The sequence below is a fragment of the Pseudopipra pipra genome, chromosome W (assembly GCF_036250125.1).
Source record: "Pseudopipra pipra isolate bDixPip1 chromosome W, bDixPip1.hap1, whole genome shotgun sequence".
Lineage (NCBI taxonomy): Eukaryota > Metazoa > Chordata > Aves > Passeriformes > Pipridae > Pseudopipra > Pseudopipra pipra.
In genome coordinates this window covers 24,742,313-24,759,775 of record NC_087580.1, presented here as the reverse complement: position 1 = coordinate 24,759,775, position 17,463 = coordinate 24,742,313, and the positions used below count along the sequence as shown (strand labels likewise).

At 54.7% G+C, this 17,463-nt stretch overlaps 2 protein-coding genes across 6 annotated transcripts in view; both read right to left on the bottom strand.

Moving 5' to 3' along the window:
- The window catches only part of LOC135405396 (zinc finger protein 239-like), a 79,768-nt gene that overhangs the window by 40,029 nt on the left and 22,276 nt on the right, over positions 1-17,463 (bottom strand). For 2 of the 5 annotated variants that reach the window (XM_064640089.1, XM_064640088.1), the window contains exon 2: positions 10,709-10,858. The gene's annotated coding sequence lies outside the window, so the exon portion shown is untranslated. Of the gene's footprint in view, positions 1-9,445; positions 9,653-10,708; positions 10,859-10,984; positions 11,359-12,959; positions 13,320-17,463 lie in introns of those variants that run through there. The other 3 variants (XM_064640092.1, XM_064640090.1, XR_010425827.1) reach the window with 3 other exon arrangements.
- LOC135404925 (zinc finger protein 239-like) lies at positions 4,650-8,892 on the bottom strand. The gene is made up of 2 exons (XM_064639656.1): positions 8,716-8,892; positions 4,650-7,967 (listed from the first exon to the last, which is right to left on the bottom strand). Exons 1-2 carry the CDS (start codon positions 8,890-8,892, stop codon positions 7,038-7,040), a joined length of 1,107 nt encoding a protein of 368 aa, XP_064495726.1. The 3' UTR covers positions 4,650-7,037.

Sequence of the window (17,463 nt, the reverse complement as noted above, 5' to 3'; positions counted from 1 at the left end):
AGTTTTTAAAAACTTTATGTGAATTGGGACTGGAGCTGTACATAGTAACCTTGTAAGAGAGGTGAGGGAATGTTTGGAGGGGGACACAAGGGCAACAAGAAGTCACAAATAGCCTGATGTCTGAAAGTAGCACTAGGAGAAAAATTTTGCCCCATTCTAGAAAAAAAAAAAATCCTAATTTTTTTCCTTTACTGTGATTATTTATATTCATATACTGCAGAGAGAGCCCAGAAATTATTTGTCTCTGACAGATTCTTCTGCTCCATAAAGATTACTGAAAATTAACAGTGTATGATTTACAGGCTCCTGTCTTGTCCCTCCACATGTGGCTTCAGCACTGCTAAAAACCAGTAGTGCAACATCATTCTGTCAAAGCTCAGTGGCCCTGTGGGAACTGGTCTCTCATGTCACCAGTAACAGACTAAGAATGAGCCTTATTTATGTAGGAGCTACAGTTACATCCAACTCCTGAAGGAACTTTTGGTGAAATTGCGTCAAACTGACAATAGAAACTTAAATAAATAGGTTGACAATTTCCACTTGGTCCTCTAAAACCTCATTGTGTTGTGAAAGGAATTTTTAAAATATGTTTCCTCTTCCAAGAGATAGATTCCTAAAGATGTAGATGGACTCCTAAGATGAAAATTGACTCCTTTGTTGGGGTTCTTTACAGGTTCTGTTCTGAATGGCTGTTTTCCTTGTTTTGCAGATAAAAAAATACTTCAAAAAACCCCCCAAATGTAGTTTATTAAGATATGTCTTACATATCTAGACAGAACACACTGGTCAGAACCAACACCTGCTCCAAGGGCAGTGAAGCTTAAGCTGGGACCTTGTGTGCATCAACATCAACTTTACAGGTCTCTCTGAGAGCTGCTTCAACAAGCTGATGCAGTAGTTGAACTGAAAGTGCTATCACCCACCTTTTTCAGTGGAAAGAAAAAACTAATTTCCAAATCTTGCTTTCTGCTTTTTACTTTTTTTTTTTTTTTTTTTTTTGGTAATGTATAGAAAATGTGGCAAAATGCAGGCACCCTGTACATGTGTCTGCAGTTTAGTATGAAAAGCAGGATTTCTGGACTGTGCATTTGGCTGGATGCATCATATGGGCTTGTTTCTTTGATAAATAACCCTTTCAGGGAAGGTGGGATGTGCAGGCGAACACCAGGACTATGAGGCTTGGAAAGAGCAGCTTTAGACGCGGGCCCGCTGCAGCGGCGACATCCGGGATCGAGCGAAGCAGAAGAATGGCCACTTGAGTTATTTATCGTAGGAGTTGCCCCCCCCGAGCGGTGTATTTTTCCTGACCCACGCGGCTCCCCCGCTCGGAGCCACGTTGTCTCCCCTCCCGGATCGCGGACAAGCAGGACACGTTGCCTCGCCCGGCTCTCCCCAAGTCCCTGTTTCTGTTACTGGAACGGGGTCCTCCTGTATCTCCCATTGGTCAGTGGGGCTCTCGAGCCACCTCCTTCCCCCCATACCTTGACCCAATCACGACCTTTCTTCTTACCCTCCCCCTGAGCCCATATAAACTGTGGGAGGTTTGGAATAAAGGTCTTTTCGCCACGGAACACCGAGTGGAAGCTTAGTCACTCTCTCCTCCTGCAAAAGGGGGACCGCGTGACTAAATCTCACTCCGGGAAAATCCAGCGGAGAGTCCACACTCAGATCCGTTAATTTTTCTCCGTTTTTTTTTCATTGACAACACCTTCTATATTAAGCTGATTCTTTCATTGTCTACATGAATAGTTTTGTGCAGCTACTTATCAAAGTAAATATCCCATCAATGATTCAGTTATAGAAACATGGCTCAGAGAGGCAGCTCCTGATTTTTGGGGCACCTTTCATCTCTCTCATTTTGCCTCTTTTGTTCTTCCTCTCCCTGATTTTGTCTTGAAAAAGCTCTCCAGGATGTGTGTGCCTGGGAGTGTTTTCACACTCTGAGCTGTGCCATGGGACAGGGGACAAATGCACCTTCCAGAGAAATCTGCCCCTTCTGCTCACAGAAGCCCTCTGAGTGCCCAGGTGAGATGGTGCCCAGGCTGCTTTGCTGGTGTGGAATGAAAGGGCCAGGCCAGAAAGGCAGAGGAGGGTGATGGAGGAGACAGGGCCATTTGCAGGGGATGTGTGTGAGGCTGGGGAGATGAATGTCCCTGGGCCAGTGAAGGCTGTTCCTGGAGTCACCCCCAGACCTGTCAGGGCTCTGACAGGGCTCCAGAGCTGAGCTGGGCTCATGCCCTGCTCACACCCCCAGGGCTGTGCAGAGACAGGAGTCCTTCCCTCGCACACACACACAGTTCCTGGCAGCAGGGGTAGTGTCTCCCTGGCTCCTGCTGCCACTGCCAGGGGCTGGAGGCCCCTCAGCCCTGTGGGGTGTCACCTGCTCTTCCCTGCCTGAGATGCCCCACAGCCTGAAGGATGGACACGGGCAGCTCTGTGCACAGAAACACATCCCTGAGCTGCATCCAGGGGGGTTTCCCAGGGAATGGGACTCTCCAAGTGAAGTGACCTCAGGATATTGCCTTTTCTACCAGTGTAAGGGGGGTACTTTTGAATTAGATGATCAATGGTGCATAGAGGTGTGAGAAAGAAATTATGTTGGGATGTGAAACCAGCCGGAGTATTGTACAATGTAACTTTATTGCACAAGTTAACTGAAAGGTCCATTGTGTTTTTTAGCAAGTCAGCTGGATGTCCCCTATTATCAGAGCTGAGTTTCTCTTTGGCTTGGCTCCCTACTGCAAGATAGATACAAATACCTTTGAAACACAATGGTAGAGGTCATACATAGGGGTGAGAAAGATGATGGTGAGAGAAAGATTCTGTGGGCAGGGGTCGCTGGCCCCTTGCCCTACAGCAGGGCACGCACAGACTGTTGCTATCAGGTCATGATCAGGCGGGGTTTGGCTGCCACTCAGGCATCGCCTTATACTGGGTACTGGCCCTACGTGGTGCAACGTAGAGCTGATAAAATGGGGTGTCAGGACTGCTGGGGTGAGCGATCCTCATCCTGCCATCGAGACTGTGTTGCTCTGCGGGGACACCCGCTAAGCACGGGCACCGACCAGCTGCTGCAGATCCTGATAGCCCTGGCCTGTCTGTGTGGGTAAGCAGAGTTTTTCTTTAATAGGAAACAACCACGAAAGCAATGTTTTATATCTTTTTTTCGTACCCCTTTAACTCCTTTTTTTACTAGTTAATACTGTATTAAAAGCTGTTCATAGTATTGTATGAATGCCAACTGATCAAGTAGTTCTTTTGTATTCTTTTTTGGCTTTTGATTCTCTTTTTTAAGTTTTTCTTATCCTTACTGCAATAAAAGTGGTTTTTGTTTTTTGGGTTATTTTTTAATGTTTGAATGTCTGTTGTACTTGTCTTTATTTCAGGCAAGTATTCAAACGAACTAATACTTCACATTCCACAGTTCTTTTGCCACCTGTAACCTGAGTTCCTGCTTCCCCAGCCCCGGGATGGTCTCCTTGTCTGCTCATTCCTCCACACTCTCTTCTCAGTGTTGGCATCTTAATGAGACAAGCCCCTGGGAATAATTTACTTGTAAGTCTTCAATTCTTTTGTGGTTAATTAGACAGATCTCAGAAGTGCATTCAAAGTGAATATATTGTATTAATAAAACCATGAGAAAAGATGTCTTCTTTGTGGCCTGTTTACTTTTTTCCTCTTTTTACATTGATATCAGCAATCCCTAGTCGATATTGATCCCAAGCACCTCCTAATTCAGTCTGAAGAGATACAAAAGTCAAGACCTTTTATGTCTGACAATCCATCAGACTTTATCCCTATCCCCACCCCACCTCATCAAACCCCTGGGACTCAAAGCAGCCTTGGGCAAATCTGAGCTTCCTCCACTCAAGGATGGACGTGCAGGTTTCAGCTCCTTGGCACCAACTCCCACCTGCTTGGCTTGGAGAAAGAGCTGCACGAGACACAGAGGGATGTTCATTTACTGCCAGCAAACAAAACTAAAGGATGGCAACAACTGAATAAAAAAAGAAATCCTTAATCCTCTGCTGTATATTAAGTCCACACTGCCTCCAATGAAGTCCACTTTGCAGAGTCTTAGACCAATGGCAAACACCTTCTGTGTCAAGCACAGATCCCAAGATCCCCCAAACACTCCCTGCCCTGGATTCTGTCCATATTTGCCCTTTGCACACAGTGAGTCACACATTGAAGTCACAAGTTCCCTCAATCTACAGAGGGAAGAAAAGACAGAATGTGAATGAATTTGTGTGTTGTGCAGAGCTAAATCTGCACTCATCCCAGTATTCTGGGCTTACAGGACCTTTATCAAACACATTCTGTAGTATCTGTTCACTGGGGAAACATCTGTGTGGATGGCCAGGCCCAAGGAGTGGTGGGCAATGGAGTTCCATCCAGTGGTGTTCCCAGGGCTCAGCACTGGGCTCAGGGCAGTTCAATCTCTTTCTCAATGATCTGCACAAGGGGATGGAGTGCAGCCTCAGGCAGTTCCCAGGGGATACTTGCATGTTTTCAATGCCTTCCACAGGCCCTGGCTCTGCACCTCAACCCCCCTGGGCTGAGTCCTCCCCCTGCACAGTCACACAGTGTCAGATACCGTAACAGTTTGTTGGGATACATGCCCGGAATAAAGACAAGTACAACAGACATTCAAACACACAAAATATCTTTTATTACAGTGAGAGTAATAATAATAATAATCTTAGCAAAGAGAATCAAAAAACTAAAAAGAATACAAAATAACTACCTTATCGAGTGGCATTAAAACAAATACTGTGAACAGCATTTAATACCGTATTGCCTAGTAAAAAGGGAGTTAAAGGGATACCAAAAAAGCATCTTAACACAATATTACGAATAACTATTAACATGATATTGGTTAGTAGAAAGGGAAATTAAAGAGAAATACTATAGACAGCTTATTTATGTAACAATATTAATTAATAAAAGGAGAATTAAAGGGACACTAAAAGGATATTAAAAAATTTGCTTTCTCGGTTGCTTCCTATCCATAAACTGTGCTTACCCACACAGACAGGCCAGGGCTGCCAGGATCTGCAGCAGTTGGTCAGTGCCCGTGCTTAGCGGGCATCCCTGCGGAACAACACAGTCTCCATGGCAGGATGAGGATCGCTCACCCCAGCAGTCCTGACACCCCATTTTATCAGCTCTACATTACACCATGTAGGGCCAGTACCCAGTGTAAGGTGATGTCTGAGTGGTAGCCAAACCTCACCTGTTCATCACCTGATAGCAACAGTCTGTGCATGCCCTGCTGTAGGGCAAGGGGCCAGCGACCCTGCCCACATAATCTTCCATCATCTATCTCACTCCTATGGACGACCTCTACAATTGTGTTTCAAGCGTAGATGTATCCATCTGGCAGTATGTAGCAAAACCAAGGAAGAACTCAGCTCTGATAATAGGGGATATCAAGTTGACTTGCTAAAAAGCACATTGTACAATACTCTGGATGGTTTCACATCATAATATAATTTCTTTCTCATGCCTCTATGCTCCATTGATCATCTAATTCAAAATATCTCCCTTACAGGCCTTATGGCCCCAAAGGGACCCCGTGGACCCTCATGGAACAAAAGGAACACTGGGACACTGCAAAACCTTGTGCAATCAGAAGGCCATTAGGACACTGCAGGGCCTCATGGAACCAAGGGGCCATTGGGACACTACAAAGCCTCACTGAAGCCAAGGAATTCTGAGACTGTGCATCCTCATGGAACCAAGGGGCCATCAGGATATGCAGGGCCTCATAGAACCAAAGGATTCCTGAGACAGTTTGGAACCCCATGGAATCAAGGGGGGACATGTGGGGCCTCCTGGAAGCAAAGAAACCCTGAGAGTTTTTGTGGAAACAAGTTAAGGCAGCTGCATTCAGTTAATCAGGATCCAAAAGGAGTGCTTTGGCCTTGACTGGTGTTTTCGGTCAAGAGAGTGCTCTTTGCCAAGTGGAAACCACTTGGAATGCTCTGCATGGTAGCCCGTGTTTTTCTCTGGTGGCTGAACACAGCCAGCACATGAGGGGAGGGGAATGTGTGGGATCAGGGCACTGCTTTGGGGCCATGCTGGGATTTCTGGTGGACTGAAAGACAAACACGGGGTGCTGCTCACAAGAGAAGAGGAATAAAAGGGGACACTGAAAAGTGTCGGCGGACAAGTCCCAAAACAGAACTCTGCGTGTGCAGCCTCATTTTCTCCTTCAGCACACACAGGAGAGGGAGCAAAAAGTAGGGGTTGGGACCCCAAAACTCTTCGGGGGAGAAACTGGGGATTGAGGGGACCATGAAAAAGTGGAAGGAACAGGGAGAAGGGTGGAAAAGGAAGGGTGGTCTGGTGGGTCAGATGGTCCCATGGGGGTCTTTAGGCACAGGGGGGTTGGAAAAGGGGGGTGGCCCCCCCTGAGCTCCCAACTTACTGTGGGGTGCTGGGGGCTGCTGGATCCAACCTCAGCCTTGGATTATGCCAACAGTTTCAGTTTTGAGGAATTACAGAGGTGTGACTGAACCACTTTTGTCCCCCAGGTTTTAATGATGGCAAATCAGATCTACTGATAGAAAGGAATTATTTAGGGCACCAAATGATCAGACAAAAGATCTTCATCAGAATTACTTACTGCACAATACAAACATTAAAACTACCAGGAGTACGGGATAAGATAGAGCGGTGATCTACCCTAAAGCAATTGTTGAAGCAATTCTACTCAAGCTGGCACAAAAGCAATAATTCTTAATTAGAGATGGATGGAACTCCCCCAGACCAATGCTCATGGGGAGATCTCTGCTCTCAACCTCCAGCAGTGACCTTGGGAGGTCCCCAGCCAAGGCAGGAATCTCCACACCCCCCAAGAAGGGTTCTGTTGGAAGAACCTGCTCCCTTGAAAAGGGACTGGCCCTTTGTGGTCGAAAGGGATGGACTGACAGTCACTGGACTCCAGGGGTTGCCTCCAAATGAGGGGCTTCATTCGGGGTGGAAGCAGTGGCCAAAGCACTTCCCAGAGTCGGGGCACTAATAGGGCTTCCTTACTGGTGGGTCTGTTGGTGTGTGTTCAAGCCAGACCTCTTGGTGTAGCTCTTCCCACACTCCCCACACTTGTAGGGCCTCTCCCCGGTGTGTATGCGTCGGTGGGTGACGAGGTGGGAGTTCTGCCTGAAGCCCTTCCCGCAGTCGGTGCAGCGGAAGGGCCTCTCATCCGTGTGCGTCCTCTCATGCTCGAGGAGAATTGAGCTGGTCTGAAACCTGCTCCCACATTGCCAGCACTTGTAGGGCCGTTCCAAGGTGTGGGTGGGGAGGTGGGAGCGCTCATGGACATGAAGGTGGGAGCTGCTGATGAAGCTCTTCCCACACTCCCCACATGAGTAGGGCCTCTCCCCAGTGTGGATGCGTTGATGGATGTGGAGGCCGGAGCTGTCAGTGAAGCTCTTTCCACATTCCCCACACGTGTAGGGCCGCTCTCCGGTGTGGATGCGCTGGTGTTTGCGGAGGTTGCCACTGTTCCTGAAGCTCTTCCCACATTCCCCACATGTGTACGGACATTCCCCAGTGTGGATGCGCTGGTGGGTAAGAAGGTTGGACCTCTGGTTAAAGTTCTTCCCACATTCCCTACATGTGTATGGCTGTTCCCCCGTGTGGATGTGCTGGTGAGTGAGGAGGTTGCCACTGTTCCTGAAGCTCTTCCCACATTCCCCACACGTGTATGGCCGTTCCCCAGTGTGGGTGTGCTGGTGGGTGAGGAGATTGGAGCTCTGACTGAAGCTCTTCCCACATTCCAAGCACCTGAAGGGTTTCTCCCTGCTGGGAGGCTGCTCAGGGACCACCAAGTCAGAGCTCTGCCTCAAGCTCCGGCCGCCTTCCTGGCACAGGTTGAGTCTTTCCTCCTGGGAGCACCCTGGGCTGGCTTTGGAGCCCCTCCTGCAGGGGGATCTCCGGCCCTTTTCCTCCCCGCTGCCTTCCTGTGCCTTGGAGCCCTTCAAAACGGCCTCTCCCACCAGGGTCTCACGGGGGGATTTGTCCTCCGGGCTCTCCGTCCTCAGCTCGGGGCCTGGGGCAGGAAGCAAGAAGGACAGGCAGGGGATTTGCCTCCGGCCCACAGGGAAGGCCAAGGACATCCCCCCAACTCCGGCCCCGGCAGGACGGCGGCGCCAGCGGGGTTGTCCTGCAGCCGGGGCCATGCTCGGCTGACAGAGCCAGCACAACACCCGCCCAAAGGGACACTGACTTCCTCCTCACCTGCCTGGGGGGCCCAAGGCATCTTCCTCTTCCTCGCAGCCTCCTCCTCCATCCACCCAAGCTTTGGGAAGGACAAATCCTGATGGGGGGAAAACAAGGGCTGAGCGCGTTGGCTTGGGGGTTCCTCCTGCCCAAGTTCATCTCTAGAACTCACCAGGCATCCTGTGCCCATAAAAACCTCCAAAACACCAAGATTCAGCCCAGAAAAACCCAAACCACTGAGATTCAGGGAAAAAAACCCTCAGAAGTAGGAAGAAGACCCTCGTCTACCCTCAAACTGCAAAAATTTGAGATTCAGATGAAATATACTCCAAAATATGAAGATTAGCCAAAAAAAATCTCTCCTAAAATTTCCATTCTCTCTGGTCTCTCCCCTCTGGAGTTCGGAGGGTCTCCCCTCTCTGGGATGCTGGGGGTCCCACTTAGGGATGCTGGGAGTGTTGGGGGTCCCAAGGGTCCCTCTCCTCTGACTCTCGCCTTCGGGGTGCCGCGTTCCCAGACATTCCCCCTCTCCAGGTTCTCGACTTCGCTGTCCTGGGGATCCCAGGGGTCCCTACTGTCCAGGCTTCCCCTTCTCTCTGGCTCCCAGGGCTCCTCCCTCTCCGTGCTGCCCCTTCCAGGCTCCCAGGGGTCCCCCAGCTCCGCCATCGCCCCGCTCCACCCTCCACACTCGGCAGCTCCCAGGCTCCACACCCACCCCCGGCACTCCCAGGAGGCCCCAAACCCACTGTGTCCCCCCCACCGGCACCGGGCTGACAATGGAGCTGGCGGGGCTTGACCACCACCAACCACCACCGCAGGGGGGGACCCGCATCCCCCCACCCACCGCCGGGGCTCTGCCACCAACCCAGCCTGGCACCCCCAAGAAAACACCTCCCGCCCACCCCCAAGAGCCCCCAGGGGCACAGCCTTGCACAGGGGCCGGCTGTGCCCAAGGCAACCAAACAGCCCCACAGACGGGGGGACACCAGAAACTGCCCCAGGGCAACAAGAGCAGGGAGCAGATTGGGCCCCCTGACACGTGGGTGGGCTCTGGGTTCAGCCTGACCAGGGGCAATTTGGCACCAACAGCATGGCCCCGACTGCTGGCTTGGCACAGGGGGCCCAAGCTCCCCCCTCTCCAGGCTCTCGGGGCTCTCATAGCTCCCCCCTCTCTCCAGTCTCGCCCACTCTTCAGGCATCAAGGCATGGGCACATGGAGGGACCCCCACGGCAACCCCACTCCCACTGTCTCCCACTCCCGTTACCCCCCTCTCCCACTCCTTTCCCATCGGCCCTCCAAACCTCAGCTCCCCCCAGCTCCCTTTGAGGGTGACCCACCGCTCCTTGCGCTCCCTTTGGGGGTCCCACCCGCTCTTTTCGCTTCTCTCGCCCCTTTCCCATCGTGGCCACTCCGCTCACCCGACAGCTGCAGGAAGGGGCGGGACGGGGCGGAGCAGCAACAGCAACAGCAGGAGAACAATCACTCCCCAATCCCGCGGGTGCCCAAGAAGGGGGAACTCGTCCCAAATATCCTGGGGGGAGTGCGGGGGGTCGTGACATACTGAGGCTGCCAGCACAGATTTCCCAGCAAACTCTGCAGTGAGTCAAGCTCTGGAGAGGAGATTATGCCCCATGCATGGGATTGCAGAGGCTCCCTCAGGTCCCCAGCAACCAGCAATAGACACAAAAGGCCCCCCCGAAGATTTCAGGGGGAGTGTTCTGTAGGGAGGGGACAGTGTCACCCAACAGGGTGGGGTTGGCAAGTGGGAGGCTGCTCCAGGGCTCTGCAAGAGGCCTCGTGCTCTGCTCGGCCCCAGCACTGGCTGGTACCAACACCCCCGGCTGCCCCCGGCCCTGGGCAGCTCTGCTGCCACAGGCTGTGCCCTCACCGTGGCCCTGCAATGGCCCTGCCTGTCCCTCACCCGTGGCCCTGCCCGTGGCCCTGTCCCTTGGCTCTCTCTCTGCCAGCTCAGTGTGGGGCACACGGGATGGGGGTCCCTCCCAAGCCCCCCGGGCAGCCGGCGTAGGCTGGGGGGATGTGAGGGCTGGGCCTGCTCAGCACAGCCCCGGCCTCGTGCCCAGCGCCTCTTTCCTGACCCACACAAGACCTTCCCGGCCCCCCCAGGGCTCCCCTGCTGCTGCCTCTGCTCCTGGCCCTGCCTTTGCTGCTCCCTTGGCTGGGGCAGCGGCTGCAGGGGGGGGATGGCAGCAGCTTCAGCTCCACGGCACTTCCTGGGGGGAGCTCAGCCCGGGGGGGACGGGCAGGGACCTGATGGGGATGGACAGGGGCCCAGCAGGGACAGACAGGGCCTGCAGGGGAAGGCACAGGGACAACCTGGCCCCCCACACTGCCAGGGCTGTCTCTGCTCCTCCTTGCAGGCTCCGTGGCCAGGCACAGTTTGTGTTCCTGGGTGCCCACCATCTCAGCACTTGGAGACGCTCAAATCAGCACCCGCAGCTCTGCAGCAAAGCCCCAGCTCACCTGGCACACAGGGGATGGACACAGCACCTTCTCGGGGATGGGCACTCACAGCTTCTCCTTGGCACTCACGGGGTTGTCCTTCCTCAGCAGCACCTCTGCCTTGCACTTATTCTCAGCCTCACCTCAGGGCCTGGGCTCAAGGACAGGAACCTGCAGGGAGGGGACATCAGGTGCAAGCTGAGGGCTGCCTGCTTGCACTGGCCTCTGGGCTTCTTTCTCCTGGAACCACTGCAGAACTTATCCTGCTTTTCTAACACTACGCATTTACAGACTAACCTTGGAGATAGATATGCACAGACATCTCTGTGAATAGAGCCTCAAGCATGTGCTGCCATAGGAATGGGAATAAGAGAATCACAGAATCAGCTGGGTTGGAAAAGACCTCAGAGATCAAGTCCAACCCTTGATCCAACCCCGCTGTGCTTCCCAGACCATGGCACTGAGGCCACATCCACTCTCACCTTCAACACCTCCAGGGACGGTGACTCCACCCCCTCCCTGCCCAGCCCATTCCAAGGCCTGATGACTCTCTGGGGAAAAAATTGCTTCCTAATATCCAACCTAAACCTCCCCTGGCACAGCTCAAGACCCAGCCCTCTTGTCCTACTGCTGCTTCCTGGCAGAACAGCCCCACCCACACCTGGCTCCAACCTCCTGGTAGAGAGTTGCAGACAGTCAGGAGGTCTCCCCTGAGCCTCCTCTTCTCCAGCCTCAACACCCCCAGCTCCCTCAGCCTCTCCTCACACCACTTGGGCTCCACTCCCTTCCCCAGCCTCGCTGCTCTTCTCTGCTCCTGCTCCAGCCCCTCCAGGGCCTTCCTCAACTCAGGGGCCCAGAGCTGGACACAGCACTCCAGGGGTGGCCTCACCAGCGCTCAGTCCAGCCCAACAATCACTTCCTTGCTCCTGCTGACACACTCTTCCTCAGCCAGGTCCCTCTGCAGAGCCCTCCTGCCTTCCAGCACATCAACACACCCCCAGCTTGGTGTCACCTGCACATTTGCTGATGAAATGCCTGGTTCTGCAGCAGCTGCAGATGCTCAAGGGGCACCAGGACCAACTCAGGGGCCTGGGGGTCCTGGGGGGCTTTGGGGTGTGGGAGGGTCTTGGGGGAGCTGGGGAGGGGCTTTGGGGATTGGGGGTACAAACCAGGACAGACCAGTACCTCCTCACTGCTCCCCAGATCTCTCCTGGAGCTGGGCCACATTGGCATGGGACACCTGAGCCCCCCCCAGTGCCCTCCCAGTACAGCCCAGTGCCCCCAGTACAGCCCACTGTGTTCCTGTCCCACGGTGCCAGGTAATCCCTCTTTGGGGGGGGTTGGAAGGGATTTGAGAGGGGGGCTGAGGGAGACTTGGGGGGATTGGGAGGGGTTGGATGGGGCTTTGGGGGTTTTGGGGGGCTTTGGGTGCATTTAGGGGAGTTAAAAGCGGTCTTGTGGACACTGGGGGTCAAAGGGATATGTGGGGGGAGGGGATTAAAGGGAAAAAGGGGGGTTAGGGGACATTTAGGGGGGTTAATGGGGGTGGGGGGTGGGAGGAAGGGAAGCACCACAAGCAGGTGAGTCCAGAGACCACCCTGGTGTCCCCAAGACCCTCTTGGTGTCCCTAATTCCCCCCCTTGACACCCCAAGACTTCCCTGGTGTCACCAATGTCCCCAGGGCCTCCCCATGGCCCCAATTCCCCCCTTGACACCCCCAATTCCACTGTCCCCAAACCCCATCCCTGATGTCCCCAACCCTCCATCTCACTCCAGGAGCCCCCCCTGGACCCTCTGACCCCAAAAATGTCCCCTCTTCCCCCACGCTCACAGAAAGGCCCAGGGCATCTGGGGACACGTTGGGGACAGCTGGGGGTCTTTGGGGGACACTGGGTGATTACTGGGGGATAGTGGGACACACTGGGGGGAACCAGGGGGAACTGGGAGGGACTGCGGGGTTTCTGAGGAACACTGGGAGGGCACTGGGAGGGACTGGGGAGTTACTGGGAGATTACCAGGACACACGGGGGGACACTGGGAGGCTACTGGGCCATACTGGGGGTTACTGGGTGTTCACTGGAGGATCACTGGGCCATCCTGGGGGGCAGTGGGAGGTCACTGAGATACAGTGGCTGGTCACTGAGGGGGTTACTGGGCTGTACTGAGGGGCACTGGGAGGTCACTGGGCTATACTGGGGGCACTGGGATCCCCTTACCCGAATGTGGTACATCTACCCCCCGGACTTTGGGGGGCACCCCCACGACCCCTCACCTGTGGGCTGGAAGATCTCCTGAACCCCACTGCTGGGCGTTAGGGGATCCCCGGGCGCCCCTCCCTGTGGAGTCTCTGTGTGCTGAGTGTTGGGGGTCTCTGGGGTTCGGGGAGGGCATAAGGAACCCGTTTCCCTGGGGTCGGTCCACCGGGCCGGCAGGGGCGCTGTGGGGGGACGAGTAATGGCGGGTTGCGCGGAACCCCACGGGAGTTGTAGTTCCCTCATGAGGGCTTCGCCGGCGTGCCTGCGCAGTGCAGCCAGGGCGGTGGCAGAGGCTCCCCGCGGGGAGGGCCGCGGCTTCCAGGCCCCGCACTCTAACCCTCGGGAACCCCCGAACCCCTCGGCTAAACCCTCCCGAGCCCTCCAGCCTTTACACCCACAGCCGCGCTCCCCGCAGCCCCGAGCGGATCCCCAGAATCGCGCTCTCCGAGCGCAGCCTCACCTCCGCCGCTACCGCTGCCCCGCAGACAACATGGCGCTCTGCGCACGCCCCGCCTCTCGAGCCCCCGCCGCAGCCAATCAGCGCTCGGCCCGTCCCCGCCCCGTCCCTGCCGGCCCCGCCCTGTCGGGTGAGCGGGGCGGGCACGGCGGGAAAGCGGCGGGGGGGAAAGAGCGGGGGGGACCCCAAAGGGAGCGCGAGGGGCGGGGGGTCACCCCCAAAGGGAGCTGGGGGGAGCCGGGCTTTGAAGGGACGGTGGGAAAGGGGGAGAAAGCCAACTCTGGAGAACTCTCTCGTCAGAGATAAGTTGTGCTGCCAAAGAAAACGCTGACTCCAGAGGTGCCCGAGCGGCGGCAGAGCCGGCGGGGGTGGGGGAGGCAGCGAATCTGGTTGATTCCATGGAGTTCTGGGGAGTCACAGTGGCTTCTTGGTTCCATGAGGCTTCACAGTGTCACCACGGCCCCTTGGCTCCGTGAGATTCCACAGTGTCCCTGCATTCCTTTGGTTCCATGGGGTCTTGCAGTGTCCCAGTGCCACTTGATTGCAGGAGCTTACACAGAATCCCACTGGGCCCTTGATTCCAGGAGGTTCCACTGTGTCCCAGGGTCCCTTGGATTCCAGGAGGCCCGGCAGTGTCACAGTGGCCCCTTGACTCAAGGAGATTGCCCTGAGTCACAATGGCCCATTAAATTCAGGAGGTTCTGCAGTTTCCCAGGGTTTCTTTGTTTCCATGAGACCCTGCAGTGTCACGATGGCCCCTTGGTTCCATGAGGTTCCAACATGATTCAGCATTCCTGAGACCCTGTATTGTCATAGTGGCCCTTCTTATCCCATGAGCTTCCAAAATGTCTCACGGTTCCTTCTGTTCCATGAGGCCCCGGATGCCACAGTGGCCCCGTGGTTCCAGGAGATTCCATAGTGTCCCTGTGTTCCTTTGGATCCATAAGTCCTTGTAGTGACACAATGGCCCCTTGGTTCCAGGAGGTTCCAGAGCATCAGGATGGCCCCTTGTTTCCATGTGGTTCTCCAGTGTTACAATGGTCCCTGGATTTCCTGAGGCTCCACTGAATCCCAGGTTCCTTTGGTCCCCGTGTCCCAAGAGGTTCCTTTGATTCCAGGAGGCTGCAGTGTCTGTGGATCCCTTCAGCTCCAGAATGCCCAGCAGTGTCAGGACCACTCCAGAGTGATCCCTGGAGTCCCTGGGGTTGCTCAGGGTCAGAATGGTGCCTTGACTGCACCAGGTTCCCCAGGGTCCTCCTCTCAGGGCCCCTGAGAGTGACTCTCAGCTGGGGCAGCTCTCAGGGCTGTGCACAGATGGCTCCCCTGACTCTTGGTGCCCGAGGCTGCTGCTGCTGCCTGGCAGGGCTGGGACAGAGGTGACCTGGCAGCCCCTTGCCAGCCCTGGGCCCCCTTTGGATCCTGAGGCACAGCTGAGTCCTGCCAGCATTGCCAGCCCTTGTGTCCTTGTGTGCCACAGGCTGAGCAGATCCAGGTCACCTCCCATTCCTCTGCCAACCCCCTGGGCCTGCTCTGGGCCCTGCAGGTCCTTGCCCTGCTCCCAAGGGCTGTGGGGGTGCTGAATGGTCAGGGCTTGGGCTTTAGAGCTCATGGTCGGGATTAGGCAGAAGCTTAGGGAGGTTTGGTGTTCTGCTGGCCCAACCCTGCACAATCCCACTCTCAACTGGGCACTGGCATTTGCTTTGCCAGGGCATTTCTTGAGCACATTCCTGAGGGTGACTTGGGTGTGTGCAGCAGAGAACAGAGAAAGCCAGCGCCCAGGCAGCTGCTGCCATGTGGGCACAAGCTCTGCTGCCCAGGAGGGTCCCGTAGTGCAGGGGTTTGCAGATGGCAACGTAGCAGTCGTAGTACATGATGGTGAGGAGGGAAAACTCTGTTCCAAGGAAGAACAGCAGAAAGACCTGGGCAGCACATCCCTGGTAGGAGATGTGCCTGGTGTCCCAGAGGGAATTGTGCATGGCTTTGGGGACAGTGGTGCAGATGCAGCCCAGGTCTGTGAGGGAGAGGTTGAGCAGGAAGAAGCCAATGGGGGTGTGCAGGTGGTGGTCACAGGCTACGGCGCTGAGGATGAGGCCGTTGGCCAGGAGGGCAGCCAGGGAGATGGCCAGGAAGAGCCAGAAGTGCAGAAGCTGCAGCTCCTGCCTGTCTGCAAATGCCGGGAGGAGGAACTGGGGCATGGAGCTCCTGTTGGGCATTTGCTGTTTCATGGCAGAGGGTCGTGTTAAAAATAGAATCTGAGATTCAGAAAAGGAAGAAGAGACCTTTCTGAGCAAAGCTGCCCCATTTTTCCTAGAAATAAACTGAAACTGAAATACATTTCCTTTCTCTAGGTTGTGCTGGCTGAGGGTGGTGTGAGGAGCAGGAGCTCTGGCCATGTGCTGTGTAGAACTCAGCTTTGCTCTGCTGTAGTGGGGGCATGGAGCTGGTTTGTGACAGACACAGGGGATGTCAGATGTAACCCACCTTCTATGGAAAAATTCATTTTAATTACTCACAACTCTAAGGAGTGAGGTCTACAGAACAGAGGCTTAGCATGTCCTCAAAATAGTATTTGGGGTTTTTTTATTTTCCACCATCATCGCTTCAGGGGCTCAAATCTTCATTGTTGTGTTGTTATTGTGGTAGATGTTCATCTGAGGCTTTGAAAGCCTCAGTTTTATGACTGAGAGTGTGAAGAGACAGGCAAAAGGGCTCAGCTCTCTGAGGCTTGGTGCAGAGCCAGGAAAGCAGCAGTGTCCCTCAGGCAGTTCCCCATCTGCCCTGTGTTTCAACTTGTGCTGCCTTGAAGGTGAATTCACACACAGATTAATGTTTAAAAACACCACTTCTCTTGATGAGAGAAGAGCTGTGTGAAATCTCCTCTGTGCCAGCCCAGAGGCACAGCTCTGATGGACAATTCAGGACACAAGCCCTCCAGGAGAGAAGGGCTGGGATGGGAGAGTGCCAACCCCCAAGGGAAGGCTCAGCACTGCCCAGGACCCTGTCTGATTTCTGAGAGTCCTTGAATTATTCATCTCTGAGAGTAAAAGACTTTGCATTTAAGTGCTTCTTCCTAAACTGAGAACAATTTCTATGTCCCAGTGCCTACCCAAAACCCCTGACTTTGTGTGCTTCGTCAAATCCTCCCTGTTAAATATCTTGTAGTGATCTGGAGCTGTGAGCAGGTCTGACCCTGCAACACCATGGCATCAAAAGGATTCTGCCCTCACCTACAAGGGATTTCTCCTTGCCCACAGCCCTTGTGCCCCAGCCCTGGGAGCAGCTCCCCAGGTTGGCTGAGAGCTGCCCCTGGTAGGCAGCAGAGTCCCTGCCCAGCACAGTGCCCTGGGTTGCAGGACCCTGCTCTGCCCCACAGCCCTGGGCACCCCTGGCTGCACCCCCGGCTTCACAGCTCTACCAAAGTGCCCCAAACAGCCCCTGCTCACCCATCCCATCAGCTGGGGCTGGGCCAGCTTTAGGAGATGCCTCCAGGAGCTGCCCCTGCACTGCCCTGCAGCCACAGACTCACCATATGCAGCCCTGCCAAGATTCCTCCTGCAGGGAGCTCTCAGCCCTCCTGCCAGTGCTGAGCCCCTTGAAGCTGTGTCTGTGCCCTGCTGGTGTCCCTGAGCTGCCCTGGCAGTGCCCCCAGCCCTGCTGGGCTGTGCAGAGGAGTTGCTCCTGGGCAGAGCTGTCTCTCTGCAGCGCTGCCCGCTTGCCAGGAGCTCCCTGTGTACCAGGAGCCTGGCCTAGCTCAGCAGCACAGAAACAGCCCCAGGCATTTCATGACCCTTGAGGGCTTTGGGGATGAGTCCCTGAACATCAGACTTTGAGGAGAGTTGCAGAAACCTCTTGATAAACCAAAGTTTGATTCAAAACCCAAAGTTTGGGACCCAACAGAGAAAACATCCCCAGGGTCTTGTTAGAGCACAAACCTGGAAACTGTCATGACAGGTCACAGAATCACAGAATCATCAAGGTTGGAAGAGACCTTCAAGATCTTCTAGTCCAACTGTCAACCCAGCACCACAAGAATCACCCCTAAACTCCATCCCTAAGTGCCACAT